Source organism: Pelmatolapia mariae, linkage group LG1, assembly GCF_036321145.2.
Source record: "Pelmatolapia mariae isolate MD_Pm_ZW linkage group LG1, Pm_UMD_F_2, whole genome shotgun sequence".
Classification (NCBI taxonomy): Eukaryota; Metazoa; Chordata; class Actinopteri; order Cichliformes; family Cichlidae; genus Pelmatolapia; species Pelmatolapia mariae.
Window position 1 is genome coordinate 10,607,792 of NC_086227.1, and position 23,627 is coordinate 10,631,418.

At 38.3% G+C, this 23,627-nt stretch overlaps 2 protein-coding genes across 2 annotated transcripts in view; one reads left to right on the forward strand and one right to left on the reverse strand.

The window, feature by feature from the left end:
• cfap70 (cilia and flagella associated protein 70) overlaps nucleotides 1–13,471 on the reverse strand; it is a 33,137-nt gene extending 19,666 nt beyond the window's left edge. Inside the window, exons 1-17 of the mRNA XM_065471548.1 lie at nucleotides 13,460–13,471; nucleotides 12,435–12,621; nucleotides 12,088–12,183; nucleotides 11,401–11,483; nucleotides 7,226–7,417; nucleotides 6,911–7,093; nucleotides 5,901–5,995; nucleotides 3,850–3,922; nucleotides 3,564–3,701; nucleotides 3,072–3,215; nucleotides 2,482–2,573; nucleotides 2,212–2,272; nucleotides 1,911–2,096; nucleotides 1,623–1,754; nucleotides 1,416–1,544; nucleotides 962–1,095; nucleotides 450–565 (exon numbers count right to left, since the gene is read on the reverse strand). Coding sequence (XP_065327620.1) covers nucleotides 450–565; nucleotides 962–1,095; nucleotides 1,416–1,544; nucleotides 1,623–1,754; nucleotides 1,911–2,096; nucleotides 2,212–2,272; nucleotides 2,482–2,573; nucleotides 3,072–3,215; nucleotides 3,564–3,701; nucleotides 3,850–3,922; nucleotides 5,901–5,995; nucleotides 6,911–7,093; nucleotides 7,226–7,417; nucleotides 11,401–11,483; nucleotides 12,088–12,183; nucleotides 12,435–12,621; nucleotides 13,460–13,471 — 2,053 coding nt within the window. The remainder of the gene's footprint in view (nucleotides 1–449; nucleotides 566–961; nucleotides 1,096–1,415; nucleotides 1,545–1,622; nucleotides 1,755–1,910; nucleotides 2,097–2,211; nucleotides 2,273–2,481; nucleotides 2,574–3,071; nucleotides 3,216–3,563; nucleotides 3,702–3,849; nucleotides 3,923–5,900; nucleotides 5,996–6,910; nucleotides 7,094–7,225; nucleotides 7,418–11,400; nucleotides 11,484–12,087; nucleotides 12,184–12,434; nucleotides 12,622–13,459) is intronic.
• Nucleotides 13,472–15,380: 1,909 nt separating this feature from the next.
• Nucleotides 15,381–23,627, forward strand: part of ddb1 (damage-specific DNA binding protein 1) — a 46,340-nt gene continuing 38,093 nt past the window's right edge. Inside the window, exons 1-6 of the mRNA XM_063471581.1 lie at nucleotides 15,381–15,531; nucleotides 16,715–16,863; nucleotides 17,143–17,259; nucleotides 17,656–17,877; nucleotides 19,533–19,647; nucleotides 19,919–20,016. Coding sequence (XP_063327651.1) covers nucleotides 15,471–15,531; nucleotides 16,715–16,863; nucleotides 17,143–17,259; nucleotides 17,656–17,877; nucleotides 19,533–19,647; nucleotides 19,919–20,016 — 762 coding nt within the window. The 5' untranslated portion in view covers nucleotides 15,381–15,470. The remainder of the gene's footprint in view (nucleotides 15,532–16,714; nucleotides 16,864–17,142; nucleotides 17,260–17,655; nucleotides 17,878–19,532; nucleotides 19,648–19,918; nucleotides 20,017–23,627) is intronic.

The window sequence follows — 23,627 nt, forward strand, 5'->3', positions numbered from 1 at the left end:
CAGTTGAATTTTTTGCAGGTGAATTTTTTGCAGGTGAATTTTTGCAGGTGAATTTTTTGCAGGCGAATTTTTGCAGGTGAATATTTTTTGCAGGGAAATTTGGAGGATAAAAATTCAGTGTTATAAATTCAATGTCTAAAAATAGTTGGATTCTGATGACACTATATTTCTTCCATACTACCCTGCCTCTCGCCCTATGACAAACTGGGCTCCACCCAACCCTAAATTGAAGATGATGGATGGATATTTTAAAGACAGATTTACAAACCAACCTAAATCTATGAAACTCACACACAACAGTCAAACTGTCTTGAGTAACCTGCGGGGCCTCCATTACACTGGGAGTAGACAACAAACAGTAATAGCTACTGACAAATGACGTTTGGTAGTATCATTTTGCTGTTCACTGATACAATAGCAGCAGGAAGCAAAACAGATCCTCATCTCACCCAGCAGCGTCCAGGCCACCACGCTGAGAGGGTCTAGGCTGGTGGCTCGCTCAAGGAAAGTCTGGGCCTCACTGTAATGCTCAAACATCACTGCCAATACCCCACACATCATCAGGCTGGAGCAAGAAGAGGATAAAGAAATATGGGTCTTGAACTCGTGAAACTGTTTGACGACCTGTTTTTAAGTAACCACTGAACCATGTTCCAATAAAAGATAAAGCACAAGCAGGTAGGTTCATTGCTTGTGACGTCAGAAAATACAGTGGAGATGAAGAATACTGTGACAGGAAGTAACTCTAAATATCTCTCTTCCTCTATCAAATAATAATATACAAATAATATACCATCATGATTTAGAATTGAGCTGATGGCTAGACTATACTTATACAGTCTATAATATTTAAATATATATATAATATGCAGGCCAAAATAATTATTCAATAATTAATCTCTTATTAAATTAATGATTTGCTTAAAGTGAATATCAATATTGTAAGGAGTGCATTTCTAACCTGGGTTGGTGCACTTGGTCGATAGACACAGCATCATGATAACACTCTTTTGCCTTCAGGTAGTCTCCGGTCAGCATGTACAGGCCTCCCCACTCAAACATATAGGTGGGCTCATTTGGGTGCCTGACCACTAGCTGCAGGTTAATAAAAAATGTCAGAAACCACTTCATCTATTTTAACAACCATTATCATTATTCAGTGCTGCAATGTGACTTGTGTCTACTTTACGAAACAAAAGAAAAACATTCAAACATAACATTATTATAAATATTCTTGAGAATAACAGACAAACATAACCCAGTCTTTATATGACATTCTGACAACAAGTAATTAAATCTGTCAGGCAAACAGTTGTTTGTCAACCTTGTTCTGTTTTTTTTTTTTTTTTACATAAATCTTCCTGATTATTTCAAAAACATTTTTAGCAATGAGCTTTAGAGCATTGTTATTATACCTCTTTCCAGTAATATGCAGCCTGCTCGCAATTCCCAGTAAGCTGTGCCTCTCTGGCAAAATGTGAGAGCTGAGAACAGTGTAACTGGATGTTATCTGGGTAGTGCTCAACAGCATCTGGAGAATAAATCTGTTAAGGAAGAAAGGATAAAACAAAAAAGTCAAAAGATGTCCTCACAGACTGTATATGAAAGTGTGTGTTTGGTACCTTGCTCATAGCAACGTGCATCTCATCAACCAGGTAGACATAGAGTTTGCTGACAAATTCCTTCAGCTGTTGATCATCCGTGAACGGCTCTGTCCGCCTCATCTTGTCACGTACGATCCTCACCACTGCATGCTACAAACCAAAAATATACACAAGCCGTTGTGGAGAAATAATGACACTAACGTAGAGGAAAAATATGACCAGAACCATTAGATCGATCCCTAAAAATAGTTTCAATGTCCTTGTAACTTTCATTAATCCATCATAGATGTGTGCAGTTGGTCTGACCTTCATTTGTTCCTTGAAGACAAAGTGTCTCCCAGAGTCATTGAGCGCTCCCATCAACTGAATCTTCATTTTCTCCAAGCTGTTGTCATCTTGGGGCATTTCACGACTTGTTCCAAATAGTTCCTCACACTGTTCTGAAACATGGGACACCGTGTTTGCTACCTGCCTGTGGAAGTCCAGCACAGCCTGCAGGAGCACACACCGGTGGAGAGAATACATCAAGCATGCAAATCTCCTCGACTGGGCGATTAATTGTGTGTGTGTGTGTGTGTGTGTGTGTGTGTGTGTGTCTGTGCTTTACTCTTTCTGCTCTACCAGGACCAGCTGGACGTTTAGGTTTGGGAGGGATCAATGCCGTCACCCTGCAAGAAACACAAAAACATCTCAATACACTCACTCATTTGTGTTCCACAGTCAGTCAGAAACAGAGGGGGCAACTACTAAATTTAACACATAAGTGTGTGTGAAAGTGTTGATAAATGTATAACTCTATCTCGGTGCTACAATCTAATAATGGAGCCAAAAGAAGCAGGTCAGACTCAGTCACCACGTGGTTTAATTAGCACATTACCTTTGGGCTAGCTCTTCTGGTGATGTTTTTGGTATCAGCGGTTTCTCCAACGCTATCTCAATGATAATGTAAGTTCTGGCCTCCACATACATCTGCCATTAACACAAATGAAGAGTTAAAGTTTTCCAAATTTCTGCTTAAACAGAAAACACATCAGCTAAATATGACTTATATATTGCAGTAATAAGGATGTGCAGTAAGTTTGAATATCTACTGCTGCTGATCTCTGCTCAGCTGTACTAAACTGCAACTGGTACCAGAGTCTCCAGTAAATGATCCTAATTTTATTGATTTCTTCGCTAATGCTGTGCAGAGTTATGTTGATGTTTACATGGAGCTTACATTTCCCTCGGCATTGACTTGTGGCTCAGGTTCATATATGCTGTGTGCAAATCACAGCAGGCCAGCTGCAGTTAATGACACAGCTCCTTCACTGTGATTTGCATGTTGCTGATATAATTTTAAAAAACTTTATGTTATGGTCTAACAAAAATTTCTTATAACTGAAGTCCGGTTTAATTGTGTGAGGGGAAAAAGCAACCGCTGTTACTCTAAAGAATTATTCACTTGTGACCATCAAAACTTTTGACCTTTTTGCCTTGCTCATTGGAATCTGTGGGTCCCTTGTTGCTTCCATTCATGTTCTTTCCTGCTTTGTTAGAGCTGGCAATATCTTTGGCCTGGCTGGCAGCTTCCTTGGCTTTTTCCTTTAACACACTGATGCTTCGCTTGGCCTTTGAGTGCAAGATCAATGAAAAAAAATCATTTTAATAGAGGTTAAACAATGCACATAGCAATTTAACAGCCCTATTTAAATAAAGGTAATATCAACTGCAACCCCAGAGTTGGAACACTGTGTAAATTGTATTTATAAAGAGAGTAAAATTATTTCCAAAACTCATAAACCCATATTTTACGCATAAATATACATTCTCAGTTTTAATATTTGATTTGTTTTCTAATTTTTACTGTGAATAAAATATTGGTTTGTGAGATTAACTAAGTACTCTATTCTGTTTTTATTTATATTTTACAAGGAAACCAAATTTAAAGCAAATGAGTGATATGTGTGTTACTGGAACCTTATTCAGCAAATCTTCCTCAGAGAAAGGCTGAACGCTGTATGCTCCTCGGATTCGCTGGACTCCAGGATACAGCAGCTGCCCAAAGTCTATAAATGCCAAACCATGGAAGGGGATTTCTGAGTCCTCAGCACCTGACTACACACAAACACACACAGGTCTGGTGTGGTCTCCATCTCAGTTAGACTTAAAATCACATGTTGTTTTTTCTAAGCTTATTGCATATGATATCCTAAATACTGGAAATCCAAACACCAAAGAAGAGAGAATGAAAAGGAATACTAACCTTTGATAATGGAGCCAATGACCTCATGATCTCCACTGGCCACAATCTGCTCTTAGTTATCCTTTGCTTCAGCCTGAAATTACAATCAGTACTGATACACACATTTTTATATTCTCTCTTTGTGTTTTCCATCAGCGCTATTTCCACTATAGGTCAATCATTCTTAAGTGCCTATTTGTTGCATTAGATCAGACCTGGACAGCACATTCTCCAGACCCACATCTGGCCCCTTATTAGTCCAGATGAGGTGAATGGGAAAATTGTCCCATTTCAGCCACCAAAAACTTCTGATTTCCCCAACAAATACGTTTTTTCTTTTATAATATTGTGGGAAATAACAATATAACCTTGTTGCTTTTATTTTAAAGGTTTTAATCAAATCAATTAATACAAAAAAAAAAAAGGTGGCTGCTCCCCCCCCCCCCCTTTTTTTAATGTATGTGTGCAAGTGAATGCAACTTCATTGCAAATGCACTGGAACAGAAGTTTTTGAGAGATAGGATTTTGCTAGCCCTGAAATTATAGCAGTGTCATTATAAAGTATAAGTAGCAAAAATAGAAAAAAATAATCAATCGATCGGTAAATAAACAAGTAAATAGGGAGGGAAGTGGATGTGCGATTTTAATAAATCATGATTTCCCTTTTAACTACTTGAAATTGTCTGCCCTAGAGCAATTCACCAAAGGCATGGAGGGTGCAGCCCAAGGGACATCCCATTCACCCCCTCCCAACCCAGAGGCACCCATTCAACCTATATCGGCTTACACTGACATGAGTGCCTTGATCTTTTTTTTTATATTACGGTAAAAGCTTGCTATATTTTTGGTAACCCTAATCTTGTGTGATGTAATAAAAAAAACACTGTGAGATGCGAATCCCACTTTAATCATGTTTAACCTACCCTTTCATGTGTATTACAGTTGTTTTATATTATTATTTTTTCCTTTCTTTATTCCTTTGTTTTATTTTTGTTTCCTAATGTGTTGCAAAGACAATGTCATTAGTTGGCTGACAACATGAGAGATGGGGCACAGCGGATGGAGGTCCAAGACCACCCCGAGGTCCCACCACAGCCCAAACCCACCTAGTGAGCAACTCCAGAACCCACCAGTCCAAAGGTCACATATTAAATTGTTCTGGCAAAATAAACAACAACAACAAAAACAACAACAATGATAATAATAATCATCATCATCATCATCACCATGTTTAATGAATTCAAAAAATGGGTTTAAAATGTTGATAAATACAGCTCTATTGTCTTTTTGCAAGAATGTGATGGTTTCTAAATGTGTGTCTTCAATGAGAAGGTTTGTCTGGATGTTAATATGTAACTATTTCTTTGATTTCCAGTTAAGAACTACTGTTGTCTTGGCGATACTTAGAGAAACAAGGAGTGGATTCATGTATTTGTTTGAGAGAGTTTCAACATCAGCGTTACTGCCAAGCAAACAAACAAAGGGTTGGTAAAACAGACTAGATTTCTTTCACCGAGGAAAAAAAGTGTCATTTTGGAAAATGTTGATTAAACTGTGATAAAATTTCTCCATTTTTACTATGGATATTTCACATTTTCGTTGTCTAACTGTAACATCTACTCTTACCAGTAGCATTTTATAGTGATACAGTTAATATTGAGCATAATAACTGAGTTCAGCTTATTGGTGCAGCCCTTCACAACAGTCCCAATTTCTCATGTGGACCTTTGTGAAAACCACTGCACTAGTTGTTTTTTCTTTCATAGATTTGACCTTTACTCTAAGCATTAAGCCTATTTACTTATACTTGCACAGATCACATGCTCACTGTGTGCCTAAAATCAGTGATAAGATCAAATTCCTTTTTCATTACTTTCTGATTTCCTTGCATGCCTGAAATGTTCTGAATAAGGAAATCCTGCTCTTAGACTCTGCTATAACATGTGTTCTGTAACAAAGAAACTGGTGACTTTCCCTTTCTAGATTAAATTCTTAAAATTGTAGCCAGCAGGTAGCATGGTGGTCCGATACACAGAGAAATAAAGGAGTGATTTGCATACTCAGCCTCCAACCTTGTAGTTCCCCCTGCGTCCAGAAAGCAGTACATCTCTGTGTCCCAGCTCACTCTGTTCTTCGTGGTCTCTGCCTCATCACGAAATGCCCGGTCCTGTGGGAACATTTACACCACAAGCCTGTAAATAAGCTTTCACATGCTGTTATCTTCAATGGAATTGTGGTTTTTGGATTATCTGTGGTTTTCTGAGATTTCTGAGTTTTTGTCTTCCTTTAAGTTTATCAACATTGATTCTTGGGTTTTATTATTTTCCTCAGTTCTTGATTTGTTGAGTGGACAAATATATAAAGAGGGAGCTGTCAAGCAGGAGGAAAAGAGTAAGATCTCAGAGGAGGTTCATGGATATAGTGAAGAAGGATATGCTAAGGGTTGGTGTCCCTGTTAGGGACAGGGATAGTTAGAATCTGATCCAGTTCGTCTGATCCTTATTACCCATCTTTGTTAGTTTTTGTCTCTGTCTAACCCTGTAATGCCACGTATATCACATTTGATGGATGAAATTTTGTCTGTTTTTCAGACTTCTACATCAGTGTGATGTAGTGAATGTAGCAAATACGATAAAATCCCAATCTAAAATTCCATGTGTCTCATATGTGCAAATTAATACTTTATTTCCTTCTTTTTAAAAGGGAAATAAATGGCACGGTCTATAGTATGGATATGGACATTACATTTATTTTTATTGCACAAAAGGAAAAGAGAACAATGGTAAAGTGCAAAACGCATCCAGGAACTTGTGTTAGCATTATGCTGCTTTGCAAGCATCTGTACAGATAGAATGGTAATGCTAAGCTGGCCAAGAACCCAGGGTGATGTTAAAGCTGAGTGAATGTTGACACCAGCTCAGCAGGCACACCCTGAACTTCAACAGGTAACAAACTGATGAACAAAACTGATTATCAAATCTCGAGGTCACTTTAAGAGTGTTTTTAACTTTCTTTCCTTTTTTTTTTTGCGACATTCCAGCTAACATTATTGGTAGTATCTACAAGCTGCATTTGTATTTACCTCTAAAGCAGTCAGCTCGCCATCCTCCTGATCAATTTCCTCTGGCTTGAAAAAGACTCCAGGCAGGAAGTGGTTCTCTGGAGCTAGTGTGTCCCTATGGGGCCTCTTCTTCTGACGTTCCTTTTCTTCTCTCTGCCCCCCTGCCTTCAGCTGCCCTTCAGGGAACACTAGCACTTGGTCTTGCTGGGAGCAAAGCAGTAGTAAAGCTACATTTGTCAAAAACGCGTCACCCTTGAAAAGATTGACATTTTAAGCTAGTGTGAATAGAGCAGTATGCCTTAAGAGGCCACATAAAAAGCACAGTATAACACTCACGTCTGCAGTAAGAGGGATCTCTAGGGCAGCAGTGTATGTGAAGGTAGTGGGAGCAGGGCCGGATGGCAGCATCCATGAGTCTGGGACAGAGTAGGCTGTCTCCAAAGTTACCTTTAGTAGATTAGAGGCTGATAGGTCAGCCTCGGACAGTATTGGATCCAACACACTGACACTCACATCGAGGGTAGGCAGCTAAAAAAGGAGAGCAGTTTATATATTTCATCGATATACTGCTTTAACCATACTGAATACAAATCCTTGGGTTCTAAGTGCTTTTCAAACCATAATACACAACACTAAACGAATGCCTGAGTGCAATGAAAGCTCATTTTATCATTATATGTAAATTCACATGTAAATTCACATATTTAACATATAATACATGTAAGTGGCTGTTTTTTTTCTCTTTATCATAAGCCAGCAATCTTCAGAGAAAAAAAAAACAGTTATGTTTAACAACACCTTAAAACGAACATGTTCAAGTCTATACAAGTCTATGTAACAATCTATGCCTGAAAATAAACCAACAAAAACATATTGCCACTGAAAAGGATAAGCGGACTCACTAACAGTTTATACAGCTTAGTTTTTGTTTTTTTCTGGCCTGTTGCACTTTTTATCTGTTGTATTTCTATCTGTATTTTATTTGATGCATATCACATTTTATTTGTAATCTAACAACAAGGTTGTTTAGTATTAGGAGTTGAACCTTGCTAGCATAGCATTTCACATGATAAATGAAATGAAGTGCCGGTCTTTGGCTTTCTCACCATGAATGTGTTGATTAGAAAAGCTGTTGGTTAATTTATAACACCGCAATACCACATTTAAAGTGACAAAGTAACACCTAAAATTAAGGTGTCTATAGAAAGGAATGAGCAAAGCTCTGCTCTGTCTTTCACTGTTCACTTGGTGAAGTTAGCTTTACCACATAAGCACTCAATAAGGACAAAGATCACCTGTTTTCAAACCCCCATACAACCTAATAATACAATGCATTTTTGTGGGCAAAAAAAAAAAATGGAGGAAAACAAGGACAGATCACAAATACTGAGTAAATATTCACATAGAGCTGAAAAATTAACAAATCTATACACTGGGCCACCTGGACAGGTTGCACAACCAAATGAATACATACATATACATATACATATACAGTGATATAGTACACTCAGAAAAGTGCAAAAATATCTGTTTCAGATTTCATAGTATATGAAACAGAAGAGATATTTTCTCAAGGTGAAGAGGTAGATTAATGAACTCACCACACACTTAGACAGTTAGGGTCACTGACTCAACACATTTCCATTTGTTTTACAATTTTTAAGTGAGCTCATACTTCAAAATTAGATGCACAAGCTGATGAATGACCTCTTTTTGGTTCTTCTTTTTAGACATGAGGGGTATTTCTCAAAGTCCAACTTGCATGGGCACCAGAGTTAATACCCTCCGATGTCATGCTAGTTGCTGCATGGATGAAGCTACTGTTTGCTGAATTATTAAACTGATTTTGAGCAGCAACTTACCTGTGATGTTGGTATTTTACTTTTTCTTTACCAAACTCTATGACTAATTTGGATTTCTAGTCATAAATCTGTAGAATTCACCTAAGGGGGCGCAGGGACTTTTAGATAGACCTGAACCCCCGAAGGCTCATCTGAGGCTGCATGTTAGGGATATTTTATTTATGCTTACTGTAACTGTCCCTGTAGAGTAATGGGATTACCTTCATTTTCCATTTAAAAACTCCTTGGCTGGCCCCTTGCTTCATTCTGGTTGCACTCCTATCTTTGTTGGGGAACTGTGGGCAATATGGATACACTCTTAAAACAATGTATAAGTACAAAAAAAGTTAAATTGTGAATTCTATTTTTCAACAGTCCACTATCTTTCTATTGTTTCTAGTTGTTATTTTACACATTTCATATATAACTAAAGTGTCTACATGTCTGGAATTAGTATTAATTTAACAAAACACACTGTGTGTTTCTTAGGCTTTGCCAAATGTGTTGAATGCATTATTTTAAAATGTCTGCAAAACTAATATTTGGAATCTCTTTTTATATACTCAACCCAACCTGCCAGTGGGTTAAAAATACTAAATACTAAACTTTTTTTTTTTTTTACCAGATACCACTTGAGCCTGGGAGCCTTCTTTTTGACCAGACAATAAATAGTCTCAAATTGTAGCATTTGTTTTGGTTTAATATTGTACTTTAGCTGTAACCATCGAAAAAAGGCAATAGATGCTAAATAATTGTAGAGTCTGTGTTGGTAATCTACAGGGTGGGCCATTTATATGGATACACCGTAATAACATGGGAATGGTTGGTGATATTAAAGTCCTGTTTGTGGCACATTAGTATATGTGAGGGGGCAAACTCCTCAAGATGGGTGGTGACCATGGTGGCCATTTAGAAGTCGGCCATCTTGGATACAACTTTTGTTTTTTCAATAGGAATAGGGCCATGTGACACATCAAACTTATTGGTAATGTCACAAGAAAAACAATGGTGTGCTTGGTTTCAACGTAACTTTCGTGAGTTACTTATAAGTTTCTCTTTGTTCACAGCCATTGACATGTCGAAGAGCTTAACACGTGAGGAGCGGATCGAAATTGTGTTGATATCTGGTGAACGCAGTTACCGGGTCATTGCAGCAGATTTCAATGCAAGACACCCTACGAGACCACCCATCTCCCATGCTACAGTCAGCAAACTGCTTGCTAAGTTTCGTGAAACTGGTTCAGTGTTGGATTTGCCAAAATGTGGACGCAAGAAAACTGTCACTAATGAAGAAACATCAGTGGCTGTCCTAGCTTCATTCAGCAAGAGCCCACAGCGTAGCACTCGCCGCATGTCACTGGAGAGTGGCATTAGTCGAACAACCCTTCGGCGGATATTAGCTACTCACAAATGGCACCCTTACAAACTCCAGCTACTGCAGCATCTCAACGAGGATGACCCAGATCGGCGCACAGAATTTGCAGAATGGGCAAAACAAAAATTGGAATAGGACCCTCAGTTCACGCAGAAGATTTTGTTCAGTGGTGAGGCAAACTTGTATGTGAATGGTGAAGTTAACAAACAAAACCACCGCTATTGGTCTGACACTAACCCACATTGGATGGATCCCTCCAAGACTGTTGGACCAACAAAAGTGATGGTTTGGTGTGGTATATGGGGTACAACGATAGTGGGTCCATTCTTCATCAATGGAAACCTCCAGGCCACTGGATATTTGAAATTGCTACATGATGATGTGTTTCCCTCTTTATGCACTGAAGCTGGCACGTTCCCTGAGTTTTTCCAGCAAGATGGTGCACCACCACATTATGGGTGCCAGGTCCGAGCATTCCTAGATGAACAGTTTCCTGGAAAGTGGATTGGTCGTCGTGGGCCAGTTGAATGGCCCCCAAGGTCTCCCGATCTGACCCCCTTAGACTTTTATCTTTAGGGTCATCTGAAGGCAATTGTCTATGGTGTGAAGATACGAGATGTGCAGCACCTGAAACTACGGATACTGGATGCCTGTGCTGGCATTTCTCCTGCGGTGTTGCTATCAGTGTGTGAAGAGTGGGAGAAGAGGGTTGCATTGACAATCCAACACAATGGGCAGCACATTGAACACATTTTATAAGTGGTCAGAAACTTGTAAATAACTCATGAAAGAATAAAGTTACGTTGAAACCAAGCACACCATTGTTTTTCTTGTGACATTACCAATAAGTTTGATGTGTCACATGGCCCTATTCCTATTGAAAAAACAAAAGTTGTATCCAAGATGGCCAACTTCTAAATGGCCACCATGGTCACCACCCATCTTGAGGAGTTTGCCCCCTCACATATACTAATGTGCCACAAACAGGACTTTAATATCACCAACCATTCCCATGTTATTACGGTGTATCCATATAAATGGCCCACCCTGTAGACTTAATACAATATAATAAGAAATAACTGTTTAATTGTTAATTCACTTTTTCAGTCAGAACTATATGCAAGCACGTCTGATCAGTGCTGTTTTTAAGTGCATTTAAAGATGTTCAATCTTTTGTCAATATTAAAAATACACGAAAACACTTGTAATTTATTTGGGTTACTTTGCTATGTAAAAATAGCAGAGAATGTAGTCATTCACTCTCCAAGAGAATGACTGCAGAGTCCTCAACTGACCTTGAGGCCGGTGTCCTGGGCGGATTTGGCCCGGAGGTTGGGCACCGAATTGACAGAGACTGTGGATGAGAAACTGCATTGACCTGAAGACAAAGAGAAAATCACTCTAACAAATGAAAGTCCTGCTCTGCTAAGAAAAGCTCTCTGAAATGAGTTTTTGCTTTTCTGACCTCCATACAAAGTAGCTGTTAGCTGGGAAGATATGCTGACTATACCAGAAACCAATTTTGAAAAGGGATCAGTGCTAGAAGATGAGCCCGGTATCAGAAATTAAGTAAATGTAGATACTGTAGGTACACTGATGCTAAAGGTTGGTTAGAGAAAAAAACTGCTAAATTAGAACTAGATTTTGCATTTGGAGTGTTATACTCTAAGTAAGGAAAATAAAATTATTTGTTTTCAGTTTATAAGAGAGCTTAAATTTGTTTTTGCAGCTTTGAAGGTTTCATATGGCTAGCTTCAACAGTTATGAGGTTAGGGGCTCAAAAATGTACCAAATTTCAACCCACCTTCCAGGGCCTTTAATTCAGAAACTTTTCATAGTATGAATTTAACTTTTTGCATGAGCAATAAATAAGCTACATTTATCATAGAAAAAAAAGTCATCTGATTATGAAGGAGCCAGGTGGGAACTTATGTCAGATCTGACTGATCTGGTACGGAATGACCCGATGGTTATAGCTGTACCTTGTAACAGTGGTAGGAGGTCAACAACAGCCTGGCCCAGAGGCACTTGTCTTGGTTCATCATTCTTCTCCTCAGCCAGGACCTCTATCACTGTCACTGACCACCACAAAACCATATACATTAAACACAACAGTGGACATTTTTAGCAAGTTTGGTTATCAAGGAGATTCCTGTCACCAATTACATAAGGTATTCACAACAAAAATGTAAGAAAAAGCAACAAAAAACAAGTGTTGATCAAACTGAAAGAAAACAGAATGAAATGAAATGTTTCAGCTGCTGGTTAGCACCACTTTCAGATTCATCATATTATCAGAGACAGGAGAATATTTCAAATCTCGACTTACATACGATCGGTTTTTGGGCAATGTCACTGAGAGCCTGAGCGTCATTTGGACAGCGGAAGATGCAGGTAAATTTGTAGTCAATACAGTCCTGCATGGGGTTACCCTGCTTCTCATCTGACTCTCCCAGCAATGTTCCATCAAACTCAACCCGCACCAAACTCTGAAAGCTGTCTCCTCTTTTTGATTGCTAAAAAGAAAAGAAATGAAATACAAGCAAGCGGTAAACATTTACTGAAGATTATATCACATTTTAAAATAAAGTTTTAATTACATTAAATTCACTTAGATACTTGTTGAAGTAAAATGTACTTAGCATAACATCAAATGTATATTCCACCAGTCTCCATGTAAGCTATTAGATAAGAAAACAACTGTTGATGAGATTTAAAATGAGGGACTGGAAATATAGAGAGAGCTCTGACCTGGCCAAATACACATAATGTAACTTTGAGTTTTCTAATTAGGTCAATGATGGATGGTCATTGATGAGAATGAAAACTGACTGACATTTTACTATGACATTATTGCAAATAGAATTTTAACTCCAGTGCTTTGCATAACTGCATACAATCTTGAATGAAATAATCTTGAACCAAGTGCTACTTGTGTTATATTTTATTTTGATATTTGCCCATTTACTTTAGTATTTTTTTTTAAAATATATTTGGTAGTAAGTGTGGTAAGTGGTGGTAAAAGTTATGTAATAATACAAGGAGAAAGAAAAAGAATAGCCAACTAAAACATTTGCAATTTTCTTTTTTTAACAAACACAATTCTAATTTCATGTAGTGATGAATAACTGGACCAATAAAAGATAATAAGTTAATTGGGAAGCTCTAAAAAGCTTATTGAGCCTTAAAACAATTAAACAGATATACAGATATAGATATCCAGCAGCTCCATTTAAAAAGCAAACATTCCTCCAGTCATAAATAAATAAAGTTAAAAATAGGGATACACAATACAATACAATAAAAGATTGCAAATGGACTGGTTCTTATATAGCACATTTCTACACTACTTGCCGCATTCCTCATTCGTACAAGCCCTTTTTAAAAATACTTTTTCCGCAATCTAACACTCACACGCTGATGGATGATGGACTTGGGCTTTAATGCCTTACCCAAGAACACTTTGGCATGCAGACTGGAACATCCAGGAATTGAACTACCAACATCCCAAGTAGTAGATTACCTGCTCACTGTTTTAATGGACTGATAACTAATAAATGCATGGGGGTGGGGGGACAGAGGGTACCTGCCAGCCATCAGAATGTGGAGAGGGTTTCTACTGTTGTCCATTACAGATGACTTCCTCTTCTCTTTAAATGATGTTCTCTATATATTTCATCCCTACATATATATATGTGCTGTACTGAATCGCATGAACATAAGGATAATGAAATCTACTGCAAAAAAATTATAGCTACATATATAGCATGCTATATTCCTATACTACACTCCAGGTTCTATGAAGGTGAGCTATAATCATTTACTGTAAAACAATAACAGTTTAGAAGCGAACACCTCAAAGTTTCTTTCGGAATTGCTGGACGGTAATGTTGGGTTATAAAGGTAATTTGCTGCTTCGTGAATTTTAAGGTAAAAATAAAGCTTCTTAGACGTAGACTTCCGTACGTAGACTTCCGTTAGACTGTTATGCCGCAATGTTAGCAAATTTCACAGGTTTATGGGGATCATTTTTAAGTAACAGCAAGTAACTTACCAGGTTATTCCCACGGTTTATATGTATTTTTATACTCATGCTGTGCTTTTTCGTGTTTTCTGGAGCCTCCATTAAATAAAGGTCAGTTTGCCGCACGGGGACGCGTTTCCATGGCAACGACACCGTGGCAACGGTTCTGATATGGTGGGATCAACGTGAACTCGAAAATGCTGAACAATATACAATGAGAAGAGCAAAATTAAGTTCAAATTCAAGTTTACTGTTACCAGTTCAGCGACGCGATTGATAGGAATCTGTCCTAATGTGCTCATATATACCACAACACAAATCCAACAACACACAACAAAGCACAACATGATGTACACAATCAACTCATAAAAGTAGTGCCCTGTTTGACTGTACCTGTCTTCAAAGTGCTTTTTTGTGAAAGGTTCGACTAATATTATAATATTAAAGTACATGAATAGCCTAAATTAGACAAAAAGCGCTTACTTTTTCTTCCTATTATGCAGTCATTACATGAATGCAGCGTTATTCAACGCAGATATCTTATTCTTCTGCAACGATATATTCAAAAACAACAAATATTAAAGAAATATTTTTCGTATTACAGGCAAATACTGCTTTTCACCCTCGGTGCATTACACATGTGAGAGAATCGATTTTGTATTCGCTTTTATTCAGGAATAATTGAGGAAACATTTTGTTCTGTAATAGTACTAGTGAGACAGCAGGGGTCACTGCTCACTACAGGGGAAAAATCCTGGTGGCGCACTCGTTTTTAAGCTGTTGTGTGTGAAATACCTGAATTTGAGTGCATTTTAGCCATTTTCTGATAGGGCGAGAACATATTTTATATTGGCATTGGGAGTTTAATTTGCTTTCTCTGTGTTCTTCCCATAAAATTGCAAAGATTTAATATCTCGAGCAGCTTGTATCAAAACAGACAGTTTTTTTTTAAGTTTTTGCAACATTAAAAAAATATTAACACCATTTTGTTGCAGCGTTACAGCTCTTTATATAAGCTAAATTACTGATCACCTAAGTGGTCAGAGTTGTACTTTCATTTTATTTATTTATTTTTACATTTTATATGAATATATTTTCTTTTAGCGATTGACTAATGCTTTTCCCGTTTTATGTAACGCTTTCCTCCTATTGTTGGACAATACGCAGCATAAATAAATAAAATCATTGCCTTGCTGGTAGTCCTCCGCGTCGCTAGGAGTGCTCAATCTCAGACCTCTACAGCGCTCAGCTTTCTACTTCCGGAAGCTTTATTATCAATGATTTTGTCACTTGAGAGAGATTAAACACTATTCTGGTGTTTGTCTTTTGTTTTTGTCAAAAATGTCGTACAATTACGTTGTAACAGCCCAGAAACCTACGGCGGTTAACGCCTGCATCACAGGTAAATCCGCGCTGTTTTTCGCCGTTGTGCAGTAAGGAAACATTTGCCACCTGCATGTTAGCTTTGCTCCCGCGCTACAACTAAAGTGCTCCAAACGGGCCTGTAGTAGCCGCTAGCTCTTGTTTTGCTATGTCAACGGTTTACTTGTCACATAGGTTCTGCTCGTTTGTATGCGTGTCTTAACACACACGTCTCTTGTCACGTCTGCTTTAATATAAACACGGCAGACGTTTTTTTCTTGCTTCTTCTTTTTGATGTAACGTTAGCTGTGTCCTGCACGTCAGTTGCTGCGGATCAAAATGCGCTTCCTCTGCTCACACACATTAGCATATCACACAGACTTAGTGCCCCACTTTAAACGAGTTAAGCTAGATTAAGTTTTCGTTCATTTGACTCACAAAAACCGTGATGTAAAGCTCATAGACACGCTTATGCTGCTGTCTTTTTGTATTTCAGGCTAGACCAATAGGAATTCTGTCACATTAAAGTTACACTTTGACATGCACTCATGAAATGGCTGCGTAGGATGCATCATCTCTTCATGTTCACTCTCTTTTTATTTTTCATGGCGATAGTAGAGACCTCGAGATGATATGAGGTGACGAATTGAGATGAGTGCTCACGTGTAATAGTCAAGACGTGAAATCTACTACTTACAAGTTACTTTAATTGTTAAGCAATCTGATAATAGATAATAGATAGTGCCAAGTGCAATCAGAGTGTATGATACTTATGAAATTACTACTTTTCTATTACTACTTTTCTAAATTACTACTTTTCATGGTAGGACGTTGATTGTAGCACTAACTCTGATACAGTTACCTTTGTTGGAGTAGATAATGGAATGAACCAGTTTGGCCAAGATATATTTTTTAGACAATTGTGAACACAAGTAATTATTTGCTGTTTTCCTTATTGTGATAAATTGGAACACTTGAGCAAGTTGAATAGTTTCCTCGTAAGTTATTTTTAAGCTGCTAATAGACTTAGTAATTTAGCTGAAGACTAAAGAAGTCATTAAAAATCAGCAGCTAAGCTCATATATAAATATATTTGAGAAGCACCAGAATATTTATGCCCCAAGTTACTGATATTTGTGGACATTTTTCATTTCTCTGTGTGCCCACTACTCTCACACTAAAACCAGTGTATTGAATATAATGTAAACATTGGTTTTCTGCAGGTCACTTCACATCTGCTGAAGACCTCAATTTGCTCATAGCTAAAAATACACGTTTGGAGATCTATGTGGTCACAGCAGAGGGCCTGAGGCCCGTCAAAGAAGTGGGCATGTATGGCAGAATTGCTGTTATGGAGCTCTTCAGGCCCAAGGTAAGGGGTTTTGTATGCAGTCGCTAATATATATATATATATATATATATATATATATATATATAAAACTGCACCATAAATGATTTGTGCTGTGCTGTGTTTCTCAATCATCTACAAAGTTGGTTGGAGGGTGGAAATTTTGCCTCTCAAAAATAGTGAAAGTCTGCACATTACAAATAGGATATGACACATGCAGACACTGTCTTCTAATCGGGCTCACAGAGGCCGATCAGGTGTATAACATGTAACTCTGGTGCCTTTTTCCTCCTCATTCTTCAGGGTGAGAGCAAAGACCTGCTGTTCATTCTTACATCTAAGTACAACGCCTGCATCCTAGAATACAAACAGACCGGGGAGAGCATTGACATCATCACCCGAGCCCATGGCAATGTCCAGGTGAGACAACAACACTAATATTGTTATGTATAGACATGAGCCACATTGTAAGGACATTAATCTATTTGTTATGGTGTGTTCATATGAAGGACAGTATGTATTTTGTTCTTCTTGGTTGAATGCAGCAGTTCACTCTTTTTTTATCTCCACTACATTCATATTAATAAATCTTAATTTAGGATGTTTTAAATTATCCATTTGCCATTTAAATTGGTAAACACCGTTAGGTAACATTTCAGAATTCTTGTATTCTTTAATGTGGTTTATATCAGTGACATTTTGGACTTCTTAGACTATAAAAGCTGGGAAAATGTAACTAGCTATGTGCTACAGAATGTGATGCTTTCTCATACATTCCCAGTACTAAACAGTTCCTAACCCAATGCTCTTTTGCAGGATCGTATTGGGCGTCCGTCAGAGACGGGTATCATCGGAATTGTAGACCCAGAATGCCGCATGATTGGCCTGCGGCTGTATGACGGCTTGTTTAAGGTGATCCCATTGGACAGGGACAACCGTGAGCTCAAAGCTTTCAACATCAGACTGGAGGAGCTCCAGGTCATCGACGTTCACTTTCTGTATGGCTGCCAGGCTCCAACTGTTTGTTTCATCTACCAGGTACACCAGCAGTACATAATGTGGGAATGTGCCTTTAAAGAAATGGAAAAAAAGAATATGTTGACAAATTCATATATCCGGGACATTTCTATTTAATTTATTTATTCTGTGAGAATGGTTTCAAGCTTATGGTAACTAATAGGGCTGGGCCATATTATACCGTTCACGGTAATACCGGTATAATGTTAGGCAACGATAGGAAAATGAAATATCGCGATAGAATATGAGTAAAACGCGCATGCGCAGTGCCTTTGTTTTCATACGCACATGGCCGATTGTTGAGTGAAACAGATGAACCAGAATTGGTTTGTAAACATGCTGCAACTTCAGTGATGTGGAACTGGTTTGGTGTTTGTCCGTCAGATACACGCAAAGCACATTTTTTTGCAGAACATGCAAGCGGGCCGTTGTTATTGACGTATTTGTCGGACTAAGATGCTCTTAAATCTGGGAGTAATCTGGGTCCTAAACTCCGTATTCTTCAGGTCAAACAAACACTGCACCATCACTGAGAGTTAAAAACTGTCTAAATTCTTTCATCTTTAATAAAACGATCAGCGTTGCTGCTTTACCAGGTGTAACTATGAAGTTTAACTTCCAGGCATCCATGAAAACAGAATTTATTACATTTAACGGAGTTAGAAGTTAGCAGGAAGCTAGCAGAAGTTAGCTCGCTAGTTTCGCTAGTTACCTGAACATGATATAGCATGTTCTGACTGAGAGATTTCTGAAAAAATTCAAACGTACAGCTCTGCTGTCACTTCCAACATAAATGAAGACAGGAAACTAAACAGCGTTTGTAGGGTTACTAAAGTTGGGCTAGCTGGTATATAATGATGTGCTATGTGATCGCTAGCGACACAGCTATGTTAGCATAACATAAACAGTGAAGCTGGAGGATGAACGCTAACACTTTTCCACTTATAAAAGTTAACGTGACGGTTCCTGATAGTTAGAGACAAATGCAATCGCATGGCAGGATGCTGTAAATGGACCAAACTTCAGTCAGGAGAACAACTGAGATAATCCATCCAGGTTAGTCATTAATATACTGCAACAACATGGGAATAGAGCAGCTGTGATAGAATACAGCATTAATGAATCAATGGTACAGAAGTGGAGGAAGCAAGAAGAATGAGTTGAATAAAGTTTGATTTATCTGACTGCTTTGTTTCGCTTAATGTGCCTTATAATCCCGTGCACCTTATGGTCCGAAAAATACGTATTTGACTTTTTTATTTGGGACACTGCAGTTTAATGTTGCAAGGCACCTCTTTTTAACTTCAGTGGATATTATACATGGTTATGCTCAGGATATGTCAGCCCATTTCTACTGGAAATGCCTTTTGGTTAAACTGTCAGCAAGGAATTTGCATTTACACTGTTAAATTTTTATATAGCTTTAATGCACATAAAAACCAGCTTCTTGTTTAAGTGAAAATAAATGGAAGGTTGTCTTTTTGCGCTAGTAAAGTTGTGGAGTTGTATTTTGTCTCGCATCAATTATATCGTCAGTTATATCGTTATCGCAAATTTTTCAAATATATATCGTGATAAATATTTTTGGCCATATCGCCCTGCTCTAGTAACTAAGCAATGCACAGTAGCAAAGTGCAATTAGTGACCAGTTTTATTCCATGTGTTGTGTTTCATAGGACCCTCAGGGACGCCATGTGAAGACCTATGAGGTTTCTCTGAGGGAGAAGGAGTTTAACAAAGGCCCCTGGAAACAGGAGAATGTGGAGGCTGAGGCTTCAATGGTGATCCCAGGTACTTCAACTATTTAACTCAACATATAGCCGTGATAATAACGAAAACTGCTGTGTGAAAACACAAGGATGTGAGCTATGAATTGCTAGTTCATAAGTGTGTAAGTTTAGCTTACAAGTCGTGAATAATTTCAATTGTTGAATACATTTAACCCACAGCACGACTGATAACTGGTAATGCAGAGGATATTAGCTTCTGTGCTGTAAAAATCTCCAAAATAGCAGAAATTTCCCAGAATAATCACTCTCTTGCCTGTGTGCTTGTATTTTAGTCCCTGAGCCATTTGGTGGAGCTATAATCATAGGACAAGAGTCTATCACCTACCACAATGGAGACAAATACTTGGCCATTGCACCACCCACTATCAAGGTAATGATAACAGATAGCACACTTCTGGTTTAGATATTTTGATTGTTCAGCTGATCAAAAGAAGCTAGGTAAACATTTAAGTTGCAATAATGTAGAATTGAGTTAGACTGTGGCTGTTAGAAGCCTAAGCACTGTAAGTCTCAGCAAATAGACTATTTCTGTACCAGGGGCAGTCAAAATAGAGTTAGTTGGTAAAGTCACTTGCAGAGCGGGTAGTAGTGCCCTATCACAAGTAAGTATCCTATATCTAATTTGGTGATGCATCAAAATAGCTGTTAGTGTTGGGCTGGTGGAAGCAAACTTATTAAATAGAGCTTGTCTGGGAACATGAGCCCAAATCTGAAGCTTGTTTATAAAACAGTGTGAAATCAAGAGTGTGATTGTAAAGCTGTCTTCAGAATCACACTTTGTGAGCATGATTGTTTTGTTATATTTTTTAAACCTTAAGGTGTACATGTACTTTCTTTTGTTATGACTCTTATCAGTGCTAAGCTTCCAATACCCCAGGGTTTTAGTGTTATCAAGGTTAAGTTGTAGTCTTTCTACTGGCATTTAAAAGAGCTCAAGGCCCAAGAGCCCCTCAACGGTTTCTCGCTTCTATAATTAGAGGTTGTTCTTTCCTCCCTTGCTGCTTTTTAGAAGAACATTTTCATGAATTACAAAAAGAAAATTTGAAATCATTCAGATTAGGAATCTTCGAATTACACTGCTTTTATTATCTTCATTTTAAAACAAATATCTTTGCTAGACCTGTTGACTATCCTAATAACTAAGTTATCTGCCCAATTTAAGGATGATTGATTATTGACTTTTCAGGGTTCATTTATGGTAAATGGCCTGTATTTGTATAGCGCTTTACTTACTTAGTAAGGACCCTAAAGCACTTTACACTACATTCAGTCATTCACCCATTCACACATACATTCACACACTGGTGATGGCAAGCTACATTGTAGCCACAGCTGCCCTGGGGCGCACTGACAGAGGCAAGGCTGCCGGACACTGGCGCCACCGGGCCCTCTGACCCCCACCAGTAGGCAACGGGTGAAGTGTCTTGCCCAAGGACACAACGACCGAGACTGTCTGAGCCGGGGCTCGAACCGGCAACCTTCTGATTACAAGACGAACTCCCAACTCTTGAGCCACGATCTGTGATTCAAACTTTTGATGAATTCACCCATTTGGAAACAGGAAAGCTTGTTTGTCTTTCCTGTTTCCAAAGTATATAGGTAATCACTTGATCATATATCTGCTGTAGATAGTCATGGAATTTGTGATACATTAATAAGGAAGATGTACCAGCTATCGAAGTCTTAACATATATTTATCTCATTATAGGTTAAGAATTTCACAGTGGGCTCATGTGTGGGCCCTTTTTTAAAAAACCCTAACAAGGGGTCACCAGGAGTAATACAATAAGGCACACGTAGTCAGTAGTTGACCATGACAGTGGTTATTTTTAACATTATTTCAGTTCAATTTGACTTTATTTATATAGCGCCAAACCACAACAACAGTCTTCCCAAGGGACTTTATATTGTAAGGAAAAGACCCTACAATAAAACAGAGAAAGCCCCACAAACAATCAGACAACTCCCTATGAGCAAGCACTTTGTGACAGTGGGAAGGGGAAAACTCCCCTTTTAACTGGATAAAACCTCTGGCAGAACCAGGCTTAGGGCAGGCAAACTTTCCCGACTGGTAAGGGATGATGGGAGCAAGATATTAGTCCCAGAGGTCTACCTAGACACCTGCACCTATCACCAAAGAAAATTCCAGACTAGTCCATCAATTCCACCCAGTTCCTAGATGAGTCCTCAGTACCATTTTGGAAACATCTGACCCGTACCCATAAACATAGATTATAAATAGTGCCCAATGTCCAAAACAATAGTTACCTATATAAAACGAGCATACACTGTTTATATACAACAGCCAAACAATACAGTCTTAGGGGAAAGAAGTTTTTCCATTTCATACATTTCTTTTACGCTCTCCAACAACTTGCCTTTAGTCGGTGGCTCCTTATCCAGCCACTTCCCTATTATTTCCTTTTTACTGTCAATAAGTAATACTTTAGGAAAATATTTGTTTTGAATCTAATAATCAGGTGGTATATTACTTAAATATACAATCTCAAAACCTGATATGGTTGTGTTACTGTTTGTCATATCTGCTGTTTTGTAGGAATTTTCTTTTTGGAGCAATAAAACATAAAATTCTTTCATGAATATTCTCTCCACTAGCTGGCACTTAATTCACATATTTAATCGATCCTCAACTGTTGGCATGACATTTGCCTTCTTCTCCCATTTGATTTTGATGTATAAGGTGGAATATTTCATGAGAGAATTGTATTCATGTATAAATTGTAGATACCTGTTTTAGGGCTGGGCGATATGACCCAAAATTCATATCTCCATATTCTTTAGCTGGATGGCGATATACGATATATATCTCGATATTTTTTTAAAGCCATAAAGTAAGAACAAAACGAGAGTTCTTAGTCAAAGCTGTGTCCCAAATCTCACACAGGCACTTTTATTAACATACCGTGTAGATGTACAAGAAAAAACTACTCAGAAATAAATTATCAGCATTTATTAAATAATAATGCTCCATAAATAAAATAAAACAATGTTGTTTTTGTGGATAACAAAAAGCTCACAATTGTGCAGTAAAAATGTAAACTAAAAGACGCTGAGCAGAATAACAAAGACAGATTTCGCAGCTGCTCTGTTCCCAAGTTCTACTGCGTGACTGACAGCCTGGAGTTTGAGATCCTCTTTGTAACCATGTCTCTTACAGGTGCCATTTGTGGTCCTTATACACACACAGTACAGTAATGTTAAGTTGAAGCAGAGTACGTACTACTCCGCGAGGCTCCAGACTACGGTAGCCGTAATGCTCCAACAATCCATCAAGCAGTGCGGCTTCGTAGCTTACCAAAGTCGTACCAAAATATTTTTTGAAAGGTTTCTGAGCGCTGTGTACCACATAAAATCGGTTCGCGGTCAGTAAGCACAACCAGAATTCATACATAAGGCACACTGTCGATTTTTGAGAAAATGAAAGTATTTTAGGCGTCAACGCGTTAGCGCAGTTAGCTCGTTAACGCGTTGACACCATCCAGCCCCACGCACGGGGCGATCCGCGGTAACTCGTTAACAGAGATTTGCCCCGTTAATGCAGTTATGGCGTTAACGTCACGCTGATAGCACTAAAATAGTAATCTCCAAATGTTTTCTTTTTACCAACCAGCTCCTCTTTGATAGCTACCGTGTCCATCTTGTCGTTGCCTGCAGGTGAAGCGATGGGGGAGGGGGAGTTGTGTTCAGTGAAGGAGAGAAGCGAGGCAGAGTAACGTTGCATAGAGACAAAAGTGGATGAAAGAGAGGCAAACTTGCGGCTCCACAAGTATAATTATAACGTAACGTAGACTATATCGATATAAATGATATTGTCACATCTCATATCTCGTATAAAAATATATCGATATATTTAAAAACTCGATATATCGCCCAATCCTAACCTGTTTCTTGTGGATAGTGCCCTAAATATTAACAGTGCTCTTATCAGATTCCACAATAGTTTTAGTATTTCTATCAAAG